Source organism: Pseudophryne corroboree, chromosome 10 (assembly GCF_028390025.1).
Source record: "Pseudophryne corroboree isolate aPseCor3 chromosome 10, aPseCor3.hap2, whole genome shotgun sequence".
Lineage (NCBI taxonomy): Eukaryota > Metazoa > Chordata > Amphibia > Anura > Myobatrachidae > Pseudophryne > Pseudophryne corroboree.
In genome coordinates this window covers 355,620,940-355,643,191 of record NC_086453.1, presented here as the reverse complement: position 1 = coordinate 355,643,191, position 22,252 = coordinate 355,620,940, and the positions used below count along the sequence as shown (strand labels likewise).

General features: G+C 45.7%; 1 protein-coding gene across 1 annotated transcript in view; it reads right to left on the bottom strand.

The window, feature by feature from the left end:
- LOC134965366 (nicotinamide N-methyltransferase-like) overlaps positions 1–22,252 on the bottom strand; it is a 79,808-nt gene that overhangs the window by 27,806 nt on the left and 29,750 nt on the right. Inside the window, exons 2-3 of the mRNA XM_063941833.1 lie at positions 18,237–18,359; positions 2,059–2,266 (exon numbers count right to left, since the gene is read on the bottom strand). Coding sequence (XP_063797903.1) covers positions 2,059–2,266; positions 18,237–18,359 — 331 coding nt within the window. The remainder of the gene's footprint in view (positions 1–2,058; positions 2,267–18,236; positions 18,360–22,252) is intronic.

The window sequence follows — 22,252 nt, the reverse complement described above, 5'->3', positions numbered from 1 at the left end:
ACCTGCGTGCGCTGTACACCACTGCATATTTGTTCACATAAATACAGGCACTGTGAGTTTCATTTGTAAAAAAAGTAAAAAAAAAATTTTTGTTTTGTTTGTACAACCTTCGAGCACTGTATCTCACTGTGACTTTGTTAAGATAAACATAAGCATAGTGACTTCCCACAGTGTGAGTTGTCATTTGCGAAAACTTTAAAAAAAAGATTGTTCTTTTGTTTGTACAACATGTGTGTGCTGTTCCCTGCTGTATCTTTGTTCACATAAATATAAGCAGTGCAACTCCCCGCAGTGTGATTTGTCATTTATGGAAAAAAAAATGTTTGTAAAACTTGTATGTGTTTATCAATATGGATAACGATCAGTTGAGAGAAAAGCTGGAGCATCAACTGTATACTAGTGCTGCAGCTGCTGCCCCAAGTCATGATAATACTAGTCATTCACTGTCATCTACTAAAGCCAATGCCCAAGGGCATAGAGGGTTTAAGTCAGTGTATCTGTAATCAAAAAACTATATTTTACAGTGGTAAAGAAAAAAAACACCTCTAATAAAAGGAAAGTTTTCCCAGAAAATAAAAAAATTGCCAACATGCCATTCACCACATGCAGTGGCAAGGAAAAGGCTCAGTCCTTGGCCCTTATTTATCAGTGGTGATAATGCAACTGTCATTGAGGTATTTTCTTCTGCCTCTCATCACAATGCAAGCCCTTCTAACTCAGAGTGAAGAAGAGGTGTCAAGAAAATTAAAAACAGAAAATCAATATTGAAACAAAACATTAAGGCAGTAGAAAAAACTGTGTGTTCAGAAACACCACAAATCCCTGAGGAGAGTCTAAGTGTGTCCACGAGTGCTATTTATGCATTTGCCTGCTGTTAAGACTCCAGACAATAATCTCCAGCTAAATGAGTAAGCCCCTACAGCTAGAGGTTTAAGTCCTGGTGGTCACTTAAGTACCGGTGTGCATATCAGACATACCCCTTTTCCACTAGCTTAAAAAACACGGGTAAATGCACGGGGGCGCGCATTTACCCGTGTTTTTTGCAAGTGGAAAAGGGTAAACCCGGATCAAGTGACCCGTGAATCCTACCCGGCTATTTACCTGGGTAGGACACGGGACTGATCCGGGTAGGGTTGTAGTGTAAACGGGAGCCGTGTCGATGCGACACGGCTCCCATTTACACTGTGTGGAAGGGCGGCGCTGGGAGATCATGTGATCTCCCTGCGCCGCCCCTGCCGCGTCACTAGAAGCGTCACCAACCCGGCATATGCCGGGTTGTGACTGCTGATGGGAAAGGGGCCGAGCACGGGTCGCAGCAGGGGGCAGCTCCCGTGTCAGGCTCCCGGCTGCGACCCATGCTCGTAAGTGGAAAAGGGGTATAAGGGTACAGCGGGTAGCTGTGAAAGGCAGGAGACCCTCTCATGGGCTCTAGGAGTCTTACACAATTGAGCTGGAATTCCATAACAGACATCTTGCCACTGTAGAGATCATTGAAAACACTGACAGCTTATATGCTTTAAGCCCATGGGTTGCATGTTTTGTCGGTGCCCAAACAAACCAAGCACTTCAACCACAAAATTGTCAATCCCTGTCACTGAAGTGCTTGGTTTGTTAAATTGTGCTTGTCCTTATAAATATCTAACATAAGGGTGGATGAGAAGGCAGAAGGACAATTTCATCTTGCATGACTTTTCTGTCTTCCACTACTGTGTGGCATTATTTCATAACTATGTTATACTAAACTGCCGTGTGTTTGTGTCGCTGCTCTGTTGCTTAGTAAACAGCCAGCTCACTGCACCTTTGGCTTAAACTGGATTTAAACAATATTGTGAGCTGCGAGGTGGTCAAAATCGACTGAAATTGACTGGAAATAAATGTTGACGTTAATTATCATGTAGGAAAAAAGTCTCAAATTTTGTAATTTTAGCAGTTTTTATTAAAAAAAATTAAATATACAGATCCAAATCCAAAACACAGGGGTTGGCACACATCTCTAGTTTAGTGTGTACTAACACTGGGATTAATTTTGATTGAGAGATGTTCTGTAAGATACATTACCTGTTTCCTTCTAGGCATTTAATATGTTTTATTATATGAGACCAATCAAACGCTCCAGTACGTTTGTTATTCCATTTGTTCAGCTCCATAATGCATTGCTCAGAGCACTTCAGCGCGCAGATCTGTTTGAAATATCCACTGGCTGTATAGAGATGATGAATGAAGGCTCCAGTACTTATGTCTATCAAAAGTTCTCCCTTAATGTGACCTGCAGGGAAAGATTACAGTGATTATAGAGTGCAATTTGTTATGTAGAATCTACTCTATGTATCAATCTGTAATGTCCTCTTACAGGTAGGCAACTGCCTCACCACACACCTGCTGCTCCTTCAGTGTAATGTATGCGGAATGTAAGGGGTTATTTGAGCAGAATTTCCAGTAACTGGAGCCACCTTTCCTGCCTACACACACAGATATATACAGATCTCAAAAGTGTCCATGATGTGCCATAATGTAACATTAGAAAACATGCACACTTACACATGTCCCCATCCATTGTGGCTGCAATGCATATGCATCACAGCTTTCAAATTCTGGCATAGCGTTGTGTACTGTACGCTATGCTGGCTTTGAGTGGGACATGGTGGTTGCGTTCATATACATGCTCCCACCGCCCTTTTATTCTAATGGGAGCTGGCTAGCGATGCATACGCAGTCTGTATACGAAGCACAACAGAACTTGGCATGGAAACAAACTGTTGTCGCTGCATTGTAGCACTTCATATATAAATAGAGACTCATTACCTATGCCCAGGATTGTCCGAGGGTACTGGCAGAATCCTGGCCCAGCTGGTGAGGGGGATGAATGCCCCTGTCCAAGGTGTATGCATATTGTTTTTCATTCTATTTTTAGAGGAGACATAGCCACACCTTTATGATTTGGCCATGCCCCCTGTTGCTTCTGGGCCCCACATATGTTTGCCAGCCCTTCCTATCTCAGCCCCATATTAGGCAGGAAGCCTTTTCAGTAGAGATGAGCGGGTTCGGTTCTCCGAGATCCGAACCCCCCCGAACTTCACCTATTTTACACGGGTCCGAGGCAGCTTCGGATCTTCCAGCCTTGCTCGGTTAACCCGAACGCGGACGAACGCCATCATCCCGCTGTCGGATTCTCGTGAGATTCGTATTCTATATAAAGAGCCGCGCGTCGCCGCCATTTTCACTCGTGCATTTGAGATTGAACGGAGAGGACGTGGCTGCTTTCTCTCCCTGAAAAGCTCCGTAATCTGTGCTCAGTGTGCTGCAAATATCTGTGCTCAGTGTGCTGCAAATATCTGTGCTCAGTGTGCTGCAAATATCTACGTTCTCTGCCTGAAAACGCTCCATATCTGTGCTCAGTGTGCTGCAAATATCTGTGCTCAGTGTGCTGCAAATATCTGTGCTCAGTGTGCTGCAACTATCTACGTTCTCTGCCTGAAAACGCTCCATATATGTGCTCAGTGTGCTGCAAATATCTGTGCTCAGTGTGCTGCAAATATCTGTGCTCAGTGTGCTGCATTGTGGGGACTGGAGTCCACCAGTATATAATTATAGTAGTACAGTACAGAAGGCCATTGCTGTATCTTGCAGCTCTGTGTCAAGTATACTATCTCTGTGCTGCATTATTGTGAGCAGTATATAGTAGGACAGTGCAGCATTTTGGTGACCAGCAGTATACATATAGTTAGTGATGTGCACCGGACATTTTTCGGGTTTTGTGTTTTGGTTTTGGATTCGGTTCAGCGGCCATGTTTTGGATTCGGACGCGTTTTGGCAAAACCTCCCTGAAAATTTTTTGTCGAATTCGGGTGTGTTTTGGATTCGGGTGTTCTTTTACAAAAACCCCTCAAAAACAGCTTAAATCATAGAATTTGGGGGTCATTTTGATCCCATAGTATTATTAACCTCAATAACCATAATTTCTACTCCTTTCCAGTCTATTCTGAACACCTCACACCTCACAATATTATTTTTAGTCCTAAAATTTGCACTGAGGTCACTGGATGGCTAAGCTAAGCGACCCAAGTGGCCGACACAAACACCTGGCCCATCTAGGAGTGTCACTGCATGTCAGACAGGATGGCAGATTTAAAAAATAGTCCCCAAACAGCACATGAAGCAAAGAAAAAAAGAGGTGCACCAAGGTCGCTGTGTGACTAAGCTAAGCGACCCAAGTGGCCGACACAAACACCTGGCCCATCTAGGAGTGTCACTGCAGTGTCAGACAGGATGGCAGATTTAAAAAAATAGTCCCCAAACAGCATAGTATAGTACTGCGCACAACTAAAATGCACCACAGGTATGGATGGATAATATACTTGACGACACAGAGGTAGAGCAGCGGACTACTGTACCGTACTGATATATATTATATACTGGTGGTCAGAAAAATGATGCACTGTCCTACTACTATATATATACTGCGCACAACTTAAATGCACCACGGGTATGGATGGATAGTATACTTGACAATACAGAGGTAGGTAGAGCAGTGGCCTACTGTACCGTACTTATATATATATATTATATACTGGTGGTCAGCAAAATTATGCACTGTCCTACTACTATATATATACTGCGCACAACTTAAATGCACCACAGGTATGGATGGATAGTATACTTGACGACACAGAGGTAGGTAGAGCAGTGGCCTACTGTACCGTACTGCTATATATTATATACTGGTGGTCAGCAAATTTAATGCACTGTACTCCTACTATATATACTACAAAACAGCACAGATATGGAGCGTTTTTCATGCAGAGAACGTATAATACTGGTGGTCACTGGTCAGCAAAACTCTGCACTGTACTCCTCCTATATAATACTGCTGGTCCCCAGTCCCCACAATAAAGCAGTGTGAGCACAGATATTTGCAGCACACTGAGCACAGATATGGAGCATTTTTCAGGCAGAGAACGTATAATACTGGTGGTCACTGGTCACTGGTCAGCAATACTCTGCACTATACTCCTCCTATATAATACTAGAGATGAGCGCCTGAAATTTTTCGGGTTTTGTGTTTTGGTTTTGGGTTCGGTTCCGCGGACGTGTTTTGGGTTCGACCGCGTTTTGGCAAAACCTCACCGAATTTTTTTTGTCGGATTCGGGTGTGTTTTGGATTCGGGTGGTTTTTTCAAAAAACCCTAAAAAACAGCTTAAATCATAGAATTTGGGGGTAATTTTGATCCCAAAGTATTATTAACCTCAAAAAACATAATTTACACTCATTTTCAGCCTATTCTGAACACATCACACCTCACAATATTATTTTTAGTCCTAAAATTTGCACCGAGGTCGCTGTGTGAGTAAGATAAGCGACCCTAGTGGCCGACACAAACACCGGGCCCATCTAGGAGTGGCACTGCAGTGTCACGCAGGATGTCCCTTCCAAAAAACCCTCCCCAAACAGCACATGACGCAAAGAAAAAAAGAGGCGCAATGAGGTAGCTGACTGTGTGAGAAAGATAAGCGACCCTAGTGGCCGACACAAACACCGGGCCCATCTAGGAGTGGCACTGCAGTGTCACGCAGGATGTCCCTTCCAAAAAACCCTCCCCAAACAGCACATGACGCAAAGAAAAAAAGAGGCGCAATGAGGTAGCTGTGTGAGAAAGATAAGCGACCCTAGTGGCCGACACAAACACCGGGCCCATCTAGGAGTGGCACTGCAGTGTCACGCAGGATGTCCCTTCCAAAAAACCCTCCCCAAACAGCACATGACGCAAAGAAAAAAAGAGGCGCAATGAGGTAGCTGTGTGAGTAAGATTAGCGACCCTAGTGGCCGACACAAACACCGGGCCCATCTAGGAGTGGCACTGCAGTGTCACGCAGGATGGCCCTTCCAAAAAACCCTCCCCAAACAGCACATGACGCAAAGAAAAAAAGAGGCGCAATGAGGTAGCTGACTGTGTGAGTAAGATTAGCGACCCTAGTGGCCGACACAAACACCGGGCACATCTAGGAGTGGCACTGCAGTGTCACGCAGGATGTCCCTTCCAAAAAACCCTCCCCAAACAGCACATGACGCAAAGAAAAAAAGAGGCGCAATGAGGTAGCTGTGTGAGTAAGATTAGCGACCCTAGTGGCCGACACAAACACCGGGCCCATCTAGGAGTGGCACTGCAGTGTCACGCATGATGTCCCTTCCAAAAAACCCTCCCCAATCAGCACATGATGCAAAGAAAAAGAAAAGAAAAAAGAGGTGCAAGATGGAATTATCCTTGGGCCCTCCCACCCACCCTTATGTTGTATAAACAAAACAGGACATGCACACTTTAACCAACCCATCATTTCAGTGACAGGGTCTGCCACACGACTGTGACTGATATGACGGGTTGGTTTGGACCCCCCCCAAAAAAGAAGCAATTAATCTCTCCTTGCACAAACTGGCTCTACAGAGGCAAGATGTCCACCTCATCTTCACCCTCCGATATATCACCGTGTACATCCCCCTCCTCACAGATTATCAATTCGTCCCCACTGGAATCCACCATCTCAGCTCCCTGTGTACTTTGTGGAGGCAATTGCTGCTGGTCAATGTCTCCGCGGAGGAATTGATTATAATTCATTTTAATGAACATCATCTTCTCCACATTTTCTGGATGTAACCTCGTACGCCGATTGCTGACAAGGTGAGCGGCGGCACTAAACACTCTTTCGGAGTACACACTTGTGGGAGGGCAACTTAGGTAGAATAAAGCCAGTTTGTGCAAGGGCCTCCAAATTGCCTCTTTTTCCTGCCAGTATAAGTACGGACTGTGTGACGTGCCTACTTGGATGCGGTCACTCATATAATCCTCCACCATTCTATCAATGTTGAGAGAATCATATGCAGTGACAGTAGACGACATGTCCGTAATCGTTGTCAGGTCCTTCAGTCCGGACCAGATGTCAGCATCAGCAGTCGCTCCAGACTGCCCTGCATCACCGCCAGCGGGTGGGCTCGGAATTCTGAGCCTTTTCCTCGCACCCCCAGTTGCGGGAGAATGTGAAGGAGGAGATGTTGACAGGTCGCGTTCCGCTTGACTTGACAATTTTGTCACCAGCAGGTCTTTCAACCCCAGCAGACCTGTGTCTGCCGGAAAGAGAGATCCAAGGTAGGCTTTAAATCTAGGATCGAGCACGGTGGCCAAAATGTAGTGCTCTGATTTCAACAGATTGACCACCCGTGAATCCTTGTTAAGCGAATTAAGGGCTGCATCCACAAGTCCCACATGCCTAGCGGAATCGCTCCGTGTTAGCTCCTTCTTCAATGCCTCCAGCTTCTTCTGCAAAAGCCTGATGAGGGGAATGACCTGACTCAGGCTGGCAGTGTCTGAACTGACTTCACGTGTGGCAAGTTCAAAGGGCATCAGAACCTTGCACAACGTTGAAATCATTCTCCACTGCACTTGAGACAGGTGCATTCCATCTCCTATATCGTGCTCAATTGTATAGGCTTGAATGGCCTTTTGCTGCTCCTCCAACCTCTGAAGCATATAGAGGGTTGAATTCCACCTCGTTACCACTTCTTGCTTCAGATGATGGCAGGGCAGGTTCAGTAGTTTTTGGTGGTGCTCCAGTCTTCTGTACGTGGTGCCTGTACGCCGAAAGTGTCCCGCAATTTTTCTGGCCACCGACAGCATCTCTTGCACGCCCCTGTCGTTTTTTTAAAAATTCTGCACCACCAAATTCAAGGTATGTGCAAAACATGGGACGTGCTGGAATTTGCCCATATTTAATGCACACACAATATTGCTGGCGTTGTCCGATGCCACAAATCCACAGGAGAGTCCAATTGGGGTAAGCCATTCCGCGATGATCTTCCTCAGTTGCCGTAAGAGGTTTTCAGCTGTGTGCGTATTCTGGAAAGCGGTGATACAAAGCGTAGCCTGCCTAGGAAAGAGTTGGCGTTTGCGAGATGCTGCTACTGGTGCCGCCGCTGCTGTTCTTGCGGCGGGAGTCCATACATCTACCCAGTGGGCTGTCACAGTCATATAGTCCTGACCCTGCCCTGCTCCACTTGTCCACATGTCCGTGGTTAAGTGGACATTGGGTACAACTGCATTTTTTAGGACACTGGTGAGTCTTTTTCTGACGTCCGTGTACATTCTCGGTATCGCCTGCCTAGAGAAGTGGAACCTAGATGGTATTTGGTAACGGGGGCACACTGCCTCAATAAATTGTCTAGTTCCCTGTGAACTAACGGCGGATACCGGACGCACGTCTAACACCAACATAGTTGTCAAGGACTCAGTTATCCGCTTTGCAGTAGGATGACTGCTGTGATATTTCATCTTCCTCGCAAAGGACTGTTGAACAGTCAATTGCTTACTGGAAGTAGTACAAGTGGGCTTACGACTTCCCCTCTGGGATGACCATCGACTCCCAGCGGCAACAACAGCAGCGCCAGCAGCAGTAGGCGTTACACGCAAGGATGCATCGGAGGAATCCCAGGCAGGAGAGGACTCGTCAGACTTGCCAGTGACATGGCCTGCAGGACTATTGGCATTCCTGGGGAAGGAGGAAATTGACACTGAGGGAGTTGGTGGGGTGGTTTGCGTGAGCTTGGTTACAAGAGGAAGGGATTTACTGGTCAGTGGACTGCTTCCGCTGTCACCCAAAGTTTTTGAACTTGTCACTGACTTATTATGAATGCGCTGCAGGTGACGTATAAGGGAGGATGTTCCGAGGTGGTTAACGTCCTTACCCCTACTTATTACAGCTTGACAAAGGGAACACACGGCTTGACACCTGTTGTCCGCATTTCTGGTGAAATACCTCCACACCGAAGAGCTGATTTTTTTGGTATTTTCACCTGGCATGTCAACGGCCATATTCCTCCCACGGACAACAGGTGTCTCCCCGGGTGCCTGACTTAAACAAACCACCTCACCATCAGAATCCTCCTGGTCAATTTCCTCCCCAGCGCCAGCAACACCCATATCCTCCTCATCCTGGTGTACTTCAACACTGACATCTTCAATCTGACTATCAGGAACTGGACTGCGGGTGCTCCTTCCAGCACTTGCAGGGGGCATGCAAATAGTGGAAGGCGCATGCTCTTCACGTCCAGTGTTGGGAAGGTCAGGCATCGCAAACGACACAATTGGACTCTCCTTGTGGATTTGGGATTTCAAAGAACGCACAGTTCTTTGCGGTGCTTTTGCCAGCTTGAGTCTTTTCAGTTTTCTAGCGAGAGGCTGAGTGCTTCCATCCTCATGTGAAGCTGAACCACTAGCCATGAACATAGGCCAGGGCCTCAGCCGTTCCTTGCCACTCCGTGTGGTAAATGGCATATTGGCAAGTTTACGCTTCTCCTCCGACAATTTTATTTTAGGTTTTGGAGTCCTTTTTTTTCTGATATTTGGTGTTTTGGATTTGACATGCTCTGTACTATGACATTGGGCATCGGCCTTGGCAGACGACGTTGCTGGCATTTCATCGTCTCGGCCATGACTAGTGGCAGCAGCTTCAGCACGAGGTGGAAGTGGATCTTGATCTTTCCCTAATTTTGGAACCTCAACTTTTTTGTTCTCCATATTTTATAGGCAGAACTAAAAGGCACCTCAGGTAAACAATGGAGATGGATGGATTGGATACTAGTATACAATTATGGACGGACTGCCACGGTTAGGTGGTATAAAAAAACCACGGTTAGGTGGTATATATTATAATAATAATACAATTATGGATGGACGGACTGCCTGCCGACTGCCGACACAGAGGTAGCCACAGCCGTGAACTACCGCACTGTACACTGGTTGATAAAGAGATAGTAGTATACTCGTAACAACTAGTATGACACTATGACGACGGTATAAAGAAAGAAAAAAAAATACCACAGTTAGGTGGTATATATTATAATAATAATACAATTATGGATGGACGGACTGCCTGCCGACTGCCGACACAGAGGTAGCCACAGCCGTGAACTACCGCACTGTACACTGGTTGATAAGGAGATAGTAGTATACTCGTAACAACTAGTATGACACTATGACGACGGTATAAAGAAAGAAAAAAAAATACCACGGTTAGGTGGTATATATTATAATAATAATACAATTATGGATGGACGGACTGCCTGCCGACTGCCGACACAGAGGTAGCCACAGCCGTGAACTACCGCACTGTACACTGGTTGATAAAGAGATAGTAGTATACTCGTAACAACTAGTATGACACTATGACGACGGTATAAAGAATGAAAAAAAAACCACGGTTAGGTGGTATATATTATAATAATAATACAATTATGGATGGACGGACTGCCTGCCGACTGCCGACACAGAGGTAGCCACAGCCGTGAACTACCGCACTGTACACTGGTTGATAAAGAGATAGTAGTATACTCGTAACAACTAGTATGACACTATGACGACGGTATAAAGAATGAAAAAAAAACCACGGTTAGGTGGTATATATTATAATAATAATACAATTATGGATGGACGGACTGCCTGCCGACTGCCGACACAGAGGTAGCCACAGCCGTGAACTACCGCACTGTACACTGGTTGATAAAGAGATAGTAGTATACTCGTAACAACTAGTATGACACTATGACGACGGTATAAAGAATGAAAAAAAAACCACGGTTAGGTGGTATATATTATAATAATAATACAATTATGGATGGACGGACTGCCTGCCGACTGCCGACACAGAGGTAGCCACAGCCGTGAACTACCGCACTGTACACTGGTTGATAAAGAGATAGTAGTATACTCGTAACAACTAGTATGACACTATGACGACGGTATAAAGAATGAAAAAAAACCCACGGTTAGGTGGTATATATTATAATAATAATACAATTATGGATGGACGGACTGCCTGCCGACTGCCGACACAGAGGTAGCCACAGCCGTGAACTACCGCACTGTACACTGGTTGATAAAGAGATAGTAGTATACTCGTAACAACTAGTATGACACTATGACGACGGTATAAAGAATGAAAAAAAAACCACGGTTAGGTGGTATATATTATAATAATAATACAATTATGGATGGACGGACTGCCTGCCGACTGCCGACACAGAGGTAGCCACAGCCGTGAACTACCGCACTGTACACTGGTTGATAAAGAGATAGTAGTATACTCGTAACAACTAGTATGACACTATGACGGTATAAAGAATGAAAAAAAAACCACGGTTAGGTGGTATATATTATAATAATAATACAATTATGGATGGACGGACTGCCTGCCGACTGCCGACACAGAGGTAGCCACAGCCGTGAACTACCGCACTGTACACTGGTTGATAAAGAGATAGTAGTATACTCGTAACAACTAGTATGACACTATGACGACGGTATAAAGAAAGAAAAAAAAATACCACGGTTAGGTGGTATATATTGTAATACAATTATGGATGGACGGACTGCCTGCCGAGTTCCGACTGCCGACACAGAGGTAGCCACAGCCGTGAACTACCGCACTGTACTGTGTCTGCTGCTAATATAGACTGGTTGATAAAGAGATAGTATACAATACATACAACAATATACTACTATACTGGTGGTCAGGCACTGGTCACCACTAGTCACACTGGCAGTGGCACTCCTGCAGCAAAAGTGTGCACTGTTTAATTTTAAATTAATATAATATTATGTACTCCTGGGGGCTCCTGCTATAACAACCTGCAGTGCTCCCCAGTCTCCCCCACAATTATTATAAGCTTTGCCTTTTATACATTGATGTGCAGCACACTGGGCTGAGCTGAGTGCACACAGACTGAGTCACACTGTGTGACTGGCTGCTGCTGTGTATCGTTTTTTTTCAGGCAGAGAACGGATATAGCAGAGAACGGATATATTATATTAAAATAAATAAAAGTTAACTAACAACAACTGCACTGGTCACTGTGGTAAACTCTGTCTGACTCTGCACAATCTCTCTCTCTCTTCTAATCTAATTTCTAATGGAGAGGACGCCAGCCACGTCCTCTCCCTATCAATCTCAATGCACGTGTGAAAATGGCGGCGACGCGCGGCTCCTTATATAGAATCCGAGTCTCGCGAGAATCCGACAGCGTCATGATGACGTTCGGGCGCGCTCGGGTTAACCGAGCAAGGCGGGAGGATCCGAGTCTGCTCGGACCCGTGAAAAAAACATGAAGTTCGTGCGGGTTCGGTTTCAGAGAAACCGAACCCGCTCATCTCTATATAATACTGCTAGTCCCCAGTCCCAACAATAAAGCAATGTGAGCACAGATATTTGCAGCACACTGAGCACAGATATGGAGCGATTTTCAGGCAGAGAACGTATAATACTGGTGGTCACTGGTCAGCAAAACTCTGCACTGTACTCCTCCTATATAATACTGCTGGTCCCCAGTCCCCACAATAAAGCAATTAGCACACTGAGCACAGATATTTGCAGCACACTGAGCACAGATATTTGGAGCACACTGAACAAAGAAACTGAGAGTACGCCAGCCACGTCCTCTCACGATCATCTCCAATGCACGAGTGAAAAATGGCGGCGACGTGCGTCTCTTTATATAGAATACGAATCTTGCGAGAATCCGACCGAGGGATGATGATGTTCGGGCGCGCTTGGGTTAACCGAGCTAGGCGGGAGGATCCGAGTCTGCTCGGAACCGTGCAAAAAAGGGTGAAGTTCGGGCGGGTTCGGATTCCGAGGAACCGAACCCGCTCATCACTACATATAGTACAGTACAGTAGGCCATTGCTGTATCTTGCAGCTCTGCGTCAAGTATACTATCTCTGTGCTGCATTATTGTGAGCAGTATATAGTAGGACAGTGCAGCATTTTGATGACCAGCAGTATATATATAGGGGGTCATTCAGAGTTGTTTGCTCGTTGCCGATTTTCGCAACGCAGCGATTAGGTGGAAAATGCGCATGCGCATGGTACGCAGAGCGCATGCGCTTAGTTATTTAACTAAGAACTTAGTAGATTTACACAAGCTCGAACGAAATTTTTTCAACGCTCGAGTGATCGTAGTGTGATTGACAGGAAATGGGTGTTTCTGGGCGGCAACTCAACGTTTTCACGGCGTTTGCTAAAAAACACAGGCGTGCCAAGGAAAAATGTGGGAATGGCTGGAGAAACGGGGGAGTGGCTGGCCCTACGCTGGGCGTGTTTGTGACATCAAACCAGGAACTAAACGGACTGAGCTGATCGCAATCTGTGAGTAGGTCCGGAGCTACTCAGAAACTGCAAATAAATATGTAATAGCAAATCTGCTATCCTTTCGTTTGCTATTCTGCTAAGCTAAGATACACTCCCAGAGGGCAGCGGCCTAGCGTGTGCAATGCTGCTACAAGCAGCTAGCGAGCGAACAACTCGGAATGAGGGCCATAGTACAGTACAGTAGGCCATTGCTGTATCTTGCAGCTCTGTGTCAAGTATACTATCTCTGTGCTGCATTATTGTGAGCAGTATATAGTAGGACAGTGCAGCATTTTGGTGACCAACAGTATACATATAGTACAGTACAGTAGGCCATTGCTGTATCTTTCAGCTCTGTGTCAAGTATACCATCTCTGTGCTGCATTATTGAGAGCAGTATATAGTAGGACAGTGCAGCATTTTGGTGACCAGCAGTATACATATAGTACAGTACAGTAGGCCATTGCTGCATCTTGCAGCTCTGTGTCAAGTATACTATCTCTGTGCTGCATTATTGTGAGCAGTATATAGTAGGAAAGTGCAGCATTTTGGTGACCAGCAGTATACATATAGTACAGTACAGTAGGCCATTGCTGTATCTTGCAGCTCTGTGTCAAGTATACTATCTCTGTGCTGCATTATTGTGAGCAGTATATAGTAGGACAGTGCAGCATTTTGGTGACCAACAGTATACATATAGTACAGTACAGTAGGCCATTGCTGTATCTTGCAGCTCTGTGTCAAGTATACTATCTCTGTGCTGCATTATTGTGAGCAGTATATAGTAGGAAAGTGCAGCATTTTGGTGACCAGCAGTATACATATAGTACAGTACAATAGGCCATTGCTGTATCTTGCAGCTCTGTTTCAAGTTTACTATCTCTGTGCTGCATTATTGTGAGCAGTATATAGTAGGACAGTGCAGCATTTTGGTGACCAGCAGTAAACATATAGTACAGTACAGTAGGCCATTGCTGTATCTTACAGCTCTGTGTCAAGTATACTATCTCTGTGCAGCATTATTGTGAGCAGTATATAGTAGGGCAGTGCAGCATTTTGGTGATCAGCAGTATACATATAGTACAGTACAGTAGGCCATTGCTGTATCTTGCAGCTCTGTGTCACTACTAGTATCCTGATCATTGCTTAATATCTGTGCTCACTGTCAGTGCTGCATTGTGGTGACCAGTATACTACAGTACAATAGTCCAGTGCTGTTCTCGCTGCTCAGTGTCAGTTCTCTGTAGTATCATCAGTGATCAGTATAATCAGTTCTCAGTATAATCAGTGCGCTGTTAGACGTGTGCCCGTTTTCCGTCATTAGTGCTGTGGGATTTAGACAATTGATGAAGTTATTGTGTCCCCGGTACAAAATCCCATCTAGATTCCACTTCACTAGGCAGGCGATAGCGAGATTTTACCAATTAATATCAGTGATTTATAATTATTAATTACAGTGATATTGCCAAATAATTACAGTGATTTTGTCATTTTCTTCCAGTGATTTGGACCAATAATACCATTGATTAGAACAAATAATTCCAGTGATGTTGTCATTTTCTTCCAGTGATTTGGACCAATAATACCATTGATTAGAACGAATAATTCCAGTGATTTTGTCATTTTCTTCCAGTGATTTGGACCAATAATACCATTGATTAGAAAGAATAATTCCTGTGATATTGAGGTGTTTGTGTCGCTTAGCTGTCCAGCGACCACAGTGCACCTCTTTTTCTCTTTTCTTTGCATCATGTGCTGTTTGGAGACTATTTTTTTAAGTGCCATCCTGTCTGACACTACCGTATATGTCCAGTGGTACTGCCATTTGGTATAATTCCCAACATTACTGCCATTTAATTCTAGTGATTTTGTCATTTTCTTCCAGTGATTTGGACCAATAATACCATTGAATAGAATGAATAATTCCTGTGATTTTGTCATTTTCTTCCAGTGATTTGGACCAATAATACCATTGATTAGAACAAATAATTCCTGTAATATTGAGGTGTTTGTGTCGCTTAGCTTAGCCATCCAGCGACCACAGTGCACCTCTTTTTCTCTTTTCTTTGCATCATGGGCTGTTTGGGGCCAATTTTTTTAAGTGCCGTCCTGTCTGACACTGCAGTGCCACTCCTAGATGGTATACAGGGGAGGGGTCCTGGGGTGCACACCGGTAATGAGAGGTGCGACCCTGCGGAGACCTTTCAGTAGAACTGCATACAAAGAAAAAGGTTGCAGGTGCACAATTCAAACATTACCAATTTATTAATAATAATAATAATAATAATAATAATTGCAATAAAATTTTGCATTTTAAGCGAGGTTCTTCGCATAGTTATGGCCATAAGTAACGGCTTGCCCACCGCGTCCAGGTGACCTCATTAGTCGGGCAAGTCCCTAACATTTTGGGGGGTACAAATCTAGGGTGCGGGACCCCCCAAAATGAAGCAGCTGAGTGACCCCAGGGCAACACAAAAGTGAAAAAATATATAGTGAAAAAGTGAAAATAGGTTAGTGAGAGAGGCTGCTGAAAACAGCAGGTTTAAATTAGTGAGAGGTAATGAAGGGGGAGATAAAGTAGTGAGAGGTAAAGTAGTGAAAAGTGAAGGTAGGAAATGAATTACATTGAAACAAAACACACGATAGGGATGAAAGTAAATATGAAAATAAGTGTTAATATGTGTTGCTCCTGAGGCAAAACAGCCACAACAGTCCAGGGGGACCCACACCCCGGAAATGCACCCCCATCTGATAATCCAATATACATTTGTGCAGGACTCACCTTGCTCTGCATGCAGTCTAAGAAATGTCAGGAACCTAATTAAAACCAATATATAGGACAGGTGGACGTGGGTGCTACCACCAGGCAGAAGGGGTCTCTGGCCTTCTATTGTGTATGTGAATACACAGCATTAGGTATACAGGGGAGGGGTCCTGGGGTGCACACCGGTAATGAGAGGTGCGACCCTGCGGAGACCTTTCAGTAGAACTGCATACAAAGAAAAAGGTTGCAGGTGCACAATTCAAACATTGTGTGCACCCCAGGACCCCTCCCCTGTATACCTAATGCTGTGTATTCACATACACAATAGAAGGCCAGAGACCCCTTCTGCCTGGTGGTAGCACCCACGCCCACCTGTCCTATATATTGGTTTTAATTAGGTTCCTGACATTTCTTAGACTGCATGCAGAGCAAGGTGAGTCCTGCACAAATGTATATTGGATTATCAGATGGGGGTGCATTTCCGGGGTGTGGGTCCCCCTGGACTGTTGTGGCTGTTTTGCCTCAGGAGCAATACATATTAACACTTATTTTCATATTTACTCTCATCCCTATCGTGTGTTTTGTTTCAATGTAATTCATTTCCTACCTTCACTTTTCACTACTTTACCTCTCACTACTTTATCTCCCCCTTCATTACCTCTCACTAATTTAAACCTGCTGTTTTCAGCAGCCTATCTCACTAACCTATTTTCACTTTTTCACTATATATTTTTTCACTTTTGTGTTGCCCTGGGGTCACTCAGCTGCTTCATTTTGGGGGGTCCCGCACCCTAGATTTGTACCCCCCAAAATGTTAGGGACTCGCCCGACTAATGAGGTCACCTGGACGCGGTGGGCAAGCCGTTACTTATGGCCATAACTATGCGAAGAACCTCGCTTAAAATGCAAAATTTTATTGCAATTATTATTATTATTAATAAATTGGTAATGTTTGAATTGTGCACCTGCAACCTTTTTCTTTGTATGCAGTTCCACTCCTAGATGGGCCAGGTGTTTGTGTCGGCCACTTGGGTCGCTTAGCTTAGCCATCCAGCGACCTCGGTGCAAATTTGAGGACTAAAAATAATATTGTGAGGTGTTCAGAACAGACTGGAAATGAGTGGAAATTGTGGTTATTGAAGTTAATAATACTATATGATCAAAATTACCCCCAAATTCTATGATTTAAGCTGTTTTTGAGGGGGTTTTGAAAAAAACACCCGAATCCAAAACACACCCGAATCCGACAAAACATTTTCAGGGAGGTTTTGCCAAAATGCGTCCGAATCCAAAACACGGCCGCGGAACCGAATCCAAAACCACTTTTCAGCAATGCTTTTAAAAGGTATTTTATCCTTCTTTTATGGGGACTGTGCAGCGTATTGCTGGCATGGCTCGTGCCTCCTCTCTGGTTCCTATACCTCCTCAGTGCTGCAGTGGGACCTGTGTGTCAGCACCAAAGAAAGAAAAGATGAATCAACTATTAAGTGGGGATAGAGGTAGGAATAAGAACAAATTAGAAAAAAATGAAATGTGGAGAATATAGGTGTTGGTTAGGATTAGTGGGTCTTATTATGAGGGTGAAGGCCAGTGGCATATCTATAGTGGGTGCAGGATGTGTGGTGAAGTGAAGTGCGGTGAGGGCAATGGCTAGTATCCGAGCCAGAATACACACACACACACATATATGATTTGGTGGAGATTTTGACCAGTGCCGTAACTAGACTTTTTGGTGCCCTATGCCAGAAAAAGAATTGGTGCCCCCCATAGCTAAAATAGGGACAGTGCGTGCCTAAGGGGTGCACCGAAAATATAGGGGCATGGCTTCATGGGGAAAGGGCATGCCCACTGAATAGTACCAATTCACAATACACCGCACGCCGTGAGGCTCTGCTTCCCCTGCCTACACTGACCTCCTGGGTCCAGGGGGGCCCAAACTGCACACCCTGCACCAATTTATCTAACACTAACTTCTCTGGAGTCACACGTTGGCAGCAGCAGGGCAACATAAATCATTAGGTAAATAGCCGTTGCAATATCTCCCTGGAGAACTGCGCAGTAGACTCTGGCACAGCGCCATAGTCTATTAGTGCTCTGCTGGCTAAAGCGGGGGCCTGGACAGGGACTGAACACAGGCCCCCTTCACTGTTACTACACCCCTAGTGAAGGGAAACTGTATATCGGTCTATAGCCTGACTTACCAGCAGAGTGCTAGAGATAATGGTGTTCCAACCCCACCTACATTTTCATACCTCCCAACATGACCCTCTCCAGGAGGGACAGAATGATCTGCTCCTGGACTTACCTCTTAATTTATGATTGCCATCTCCTGTGCTGAAATAACTTTCTTTTCCATTAACCTGTTCAACACAGGTGTCAGCAATCATAAATGAAGAAAAAAGTCCAGAAGCAGAGCAATCTGTCCCTCCTGGAGAGGGACATGTTGTGAGGTATGCATTTTAGTTTGTCTTGTCTGAGGCCATTTCAACTGCTCAATTTGCCCCTGTCCTTGTCATCTGACAGTGTGATTACACAGGATTCTTCAGCCTACACTGTTTTCATTATAACTCTACAGTATGTCAGTGACCGATATGGGGGCCAATTCAGTAAGGATTGTAAAAATTATAAATTTGCAAAAATTGCAAACATAAGCAAAATTGCGAAAGCACGCCCAAACGGAAAAACTGCAACACTAATTTTATGTTAGTAAAACAAAGTGGGCCTGTGAAATGTGCAAATATTGCGAAGACCTAAAAAAATATGCATTATTTGAGTATAAATTTACAATTTTACGCATTTTTTGCTTACATGATTCTAATGTTGCAATTTTTGCAAACAACTGTGTTTTAACCTCAAATATTGCACTACCTACTTTCCTGGCCAAAAATTTTTTGAAAAAAATTGTGTTGCTGTTCTTGAACATATGTTTGTGTGTGTAGCGATATAAAAAACTGTTATGAAGCTAAAAGACATTAAGCAGATCCTACAAAACAAAATGCTTGGAAATGTTCATTTACGTTTGCTTTTAAAAAATAGTGTGGTTGTCAAACCTCGATTGTTAGTAAGTGTAAAAACAATTAGGTTACTAACCTATATTTTATAAAGAAACTTGTGTTACAGAGTTTAAAGCTCCCTTACATGTTTAGAAGTTTTAATACAGCTGAATGAAGTGTGTTGTGGTCTGAGATGTGAGCTTCTTCAGCTGGGTGTAATGAAGCAATGATTGCAGTATACATCGAACATTCTACAACTGAGGTCAGCTTGTGCAGATTTTAAGGTAGACCTGTAATCACTCAGAAAATGCACACCATACATGTGTGATCAGTTGTAAAAATTGCGTATGCACCGCCTACTGAACATCAGCATACGCCCCACAATGCGCCCCTGCTCATAGTTTTTGCGAGTCCATCCCTTTAGTACGCCCCCTACATGCCTACTTTTCGTAGTGCATACGCAGTTTTTGCTTCGTCTCAGAAGTTGCTTTTTTTTCTCAATTATTTGTGGTATATGGTGCAGATTTAGCGATTTTCTGCATTTTCTGCGATTTTTGCTGCTTTGCAATCTTTGCTGAATTAGGCTCCATAATGATGAACAGTAAAGCAGGCAGAGAGCTGCATAGGCTTGAAGCCACATAAGCACCCTGAGTTTTTGGGACTATTTGGTTGAAGATAGGCAGGGCTAGCCTTAGTGATGGACAGGTTGGGGTCATGTGACCCAGTGGGCCTAAAAGGCATTGTGTAGGAGGATTGTATACAGGGCTATATAGTTGCAGGACTGGCAGCTATCATCCTCTTGCCATTTTGGATGCAGTAAGGATCAGTTTATTTGTATTGTGTTTTGGAATTTGCATTAATGTGTCCCCTGTGTCAGTTTCCCCCCTTCCAGTCTGTGCTGCAGTGTTGTTTCCCCCCTTTACCTTGTGTCAGTAATGCCCCGCCCGCGTAGATCTGCCCACCCCCCGCCGCCTGGCCGAGGCCGCGCGCCCGCTTGCTTCTGCGGGTTTCCGCCAGCCTTGAGTGCGGGTGGTCCCTTCCTCTGCCGCCCTGCCTGCGCCACCCACCGGACCATTGCCTGTGCACTCGGTGGGCGGCCGTTCGACCGCTATGGCCTCCGCGTTTGGTGGTAGGCGTGGCAACAGGGCTGCGCGAGCCGACGCTCCGTCCGTAGTAGTGCTTGCAGCTACGCAATCGCCGGTATCCATACTGGTCAGCGGGTTCGGCGATGCCACTGACCTCGGCGCCAGTACAAGGTGTTCTCCAGCCAGCTCCCCTGCTGGTGCATGGCTGTTAGATGACATACCTGTCATCTCTCTGGGTCTGAGGGCTGCCACGGGGGTTGGGGGACATGTGGCTGCTGGGCCTCCCGGGAGTGATGAAGGGCAGTCTAGTGTTAGGTTGTCCTGCGACGGTCCCCCTGCTGATTCCCCGCAGGCACTGTTGCAGGGGGCGTCTCCGGTCACGGCCAGGCAGGCGTTTGGGATATATCCGGGTGCTCTCCCAGTTTCCCAGATCTTGCTGCTGCAGTCCGGAGGGCCCTCGTCAGGGAGGGTGGTGCCATCTGCTGGCCAGAATGTGTTACTGCAGGTGGTCTCCACTCACAGCGACATGGCCACCACTTTTGCAGCGCCGAGCGGGGTCACTTATGCTACCCCCTCGGGGTTCCTGGAAACTTCCTCTGTGTCTGGGACCTGGTCGGGGGCACAGCGCTTGCCCACCATGAGTTCGGCCATCTCGCCCAGCTTGTCTGTGTCCCGGGCTCCCTTTTTGTCCCCTTATTTTCCTACAGTGTTTTCACAGGTGCAGGGCTCGGTATACTCGTGGCCCGTGTCTATGGCTCTTGGGTCGGCCCCTCCCGCACAGTTTCCAGGGTCTTACTCACTGGGACTGGGCCACGCTGCGGCCCCACAGGACCACTATTGGGTTCCACCTTTTGCACCCCCCCCTTATGCATTGCATCAGGGTTCCGTTGCCCAGCCACACTGGCCTCCTGCTTTTGGTATGGTCGGTGGTGCCGCGGGCGGAGCTCCTTTGACCGTGCCAGCTCCTCTTTCCCAGCTTCCCTTCCCCCCTGCTCCCCCTCCCTTGCCTCCCGTTCCCCCCCCCCCGGCCGCCGCCGGTTTTGTCCCCCCCTGCCCCCTACTTCTGTCTCCCCCCTCAGAAGTCGGTGATACCAGGCGGGTCTCCCTACCCGTGAGGTCATCCGCGACCCCTGTGGATGCTGGTTCCGGTGCCGTGCAGAGGCAGTCGTCAGTGCAGGAGACCAGGCCTTTGGAAGCTGGCGAAGCTGGGGGATCCCGGGTCTCCGAAGAGGAGTTGTCCTGTCCCGCCGCTGCGACCGAAGAGGCAGGAGGTCCCTCTGGAATGGATGAGCTGGTTATTAATTCTTCTTCCGACAGTTCTTCCAGTTCTTCTTCAGATACAAGGTCTTTCGGGTCCCCTAGGCGCCTGCGTAAATTAGCCAGGCTCATTGTGCATCGCATTGTCAAAGTCGAAAAATATTGTAATGCATACACCATGTACTAACCCCATACACATGCCCGCTGCGCGTGCACTTATTCCGCTGTGCATGCACATATCTGCAATTTGCGTAGGATCGCTCCTGCGATCATGCGCGTGGTATGGGTATTTACGGCGGAGTTTGTGAGCGCATAGAGGGTTATCAGAACATTACATATTTAACCCAAATAGTGCACATTGTACACATAGCCCCCTGCACCACATCAGAAAGAAATGGCTGTTTAAAATGGTAACAGAACAAAGGGATTCACCTTTACAGGATAAGAGGGGACAGAACAAGGTTACAAGGTGGTGTTTGGTATCCAGCTGTAGGGTATTTTAAGGGAAACATTCTGGTGTTGGTTTGAGGAAGATCGCATGTTCCTGAGGATAGTTAGATGCAGAAGCAGAATATAGGTTTAAACTGTATTTACTGTATATTATGTATGCGGGGGGAATCCAGAGGAGACCACCCACAAGAGCAGTTGAGAAATACATAGCCCACCTTTTCAAATCAACCTATGACCTCTCCAGTAATGAAAAGATACATCTCTGTGTCCAATAGACAAAGGGATTACAGTGACCATTGTATTGTTTTGGATGAAGTGAATAAAGAGAGCTTGCAGCAGGCTTGGTCACACAAGACTCTGAACGCTTTCTACCTGACAAGCGGAGGACCGGCCGGGTTGCGCAAGCGAACATTCTCACGTATGTACATTGACTGTAGCCATTACTCTGTTTTAGATTTATCTTGTTAGCCTGTAGTGTATAATTTGTACTATTACCCTCTTTTTGAAATAATCCACTGTGGCCTAGAACCCAGCAG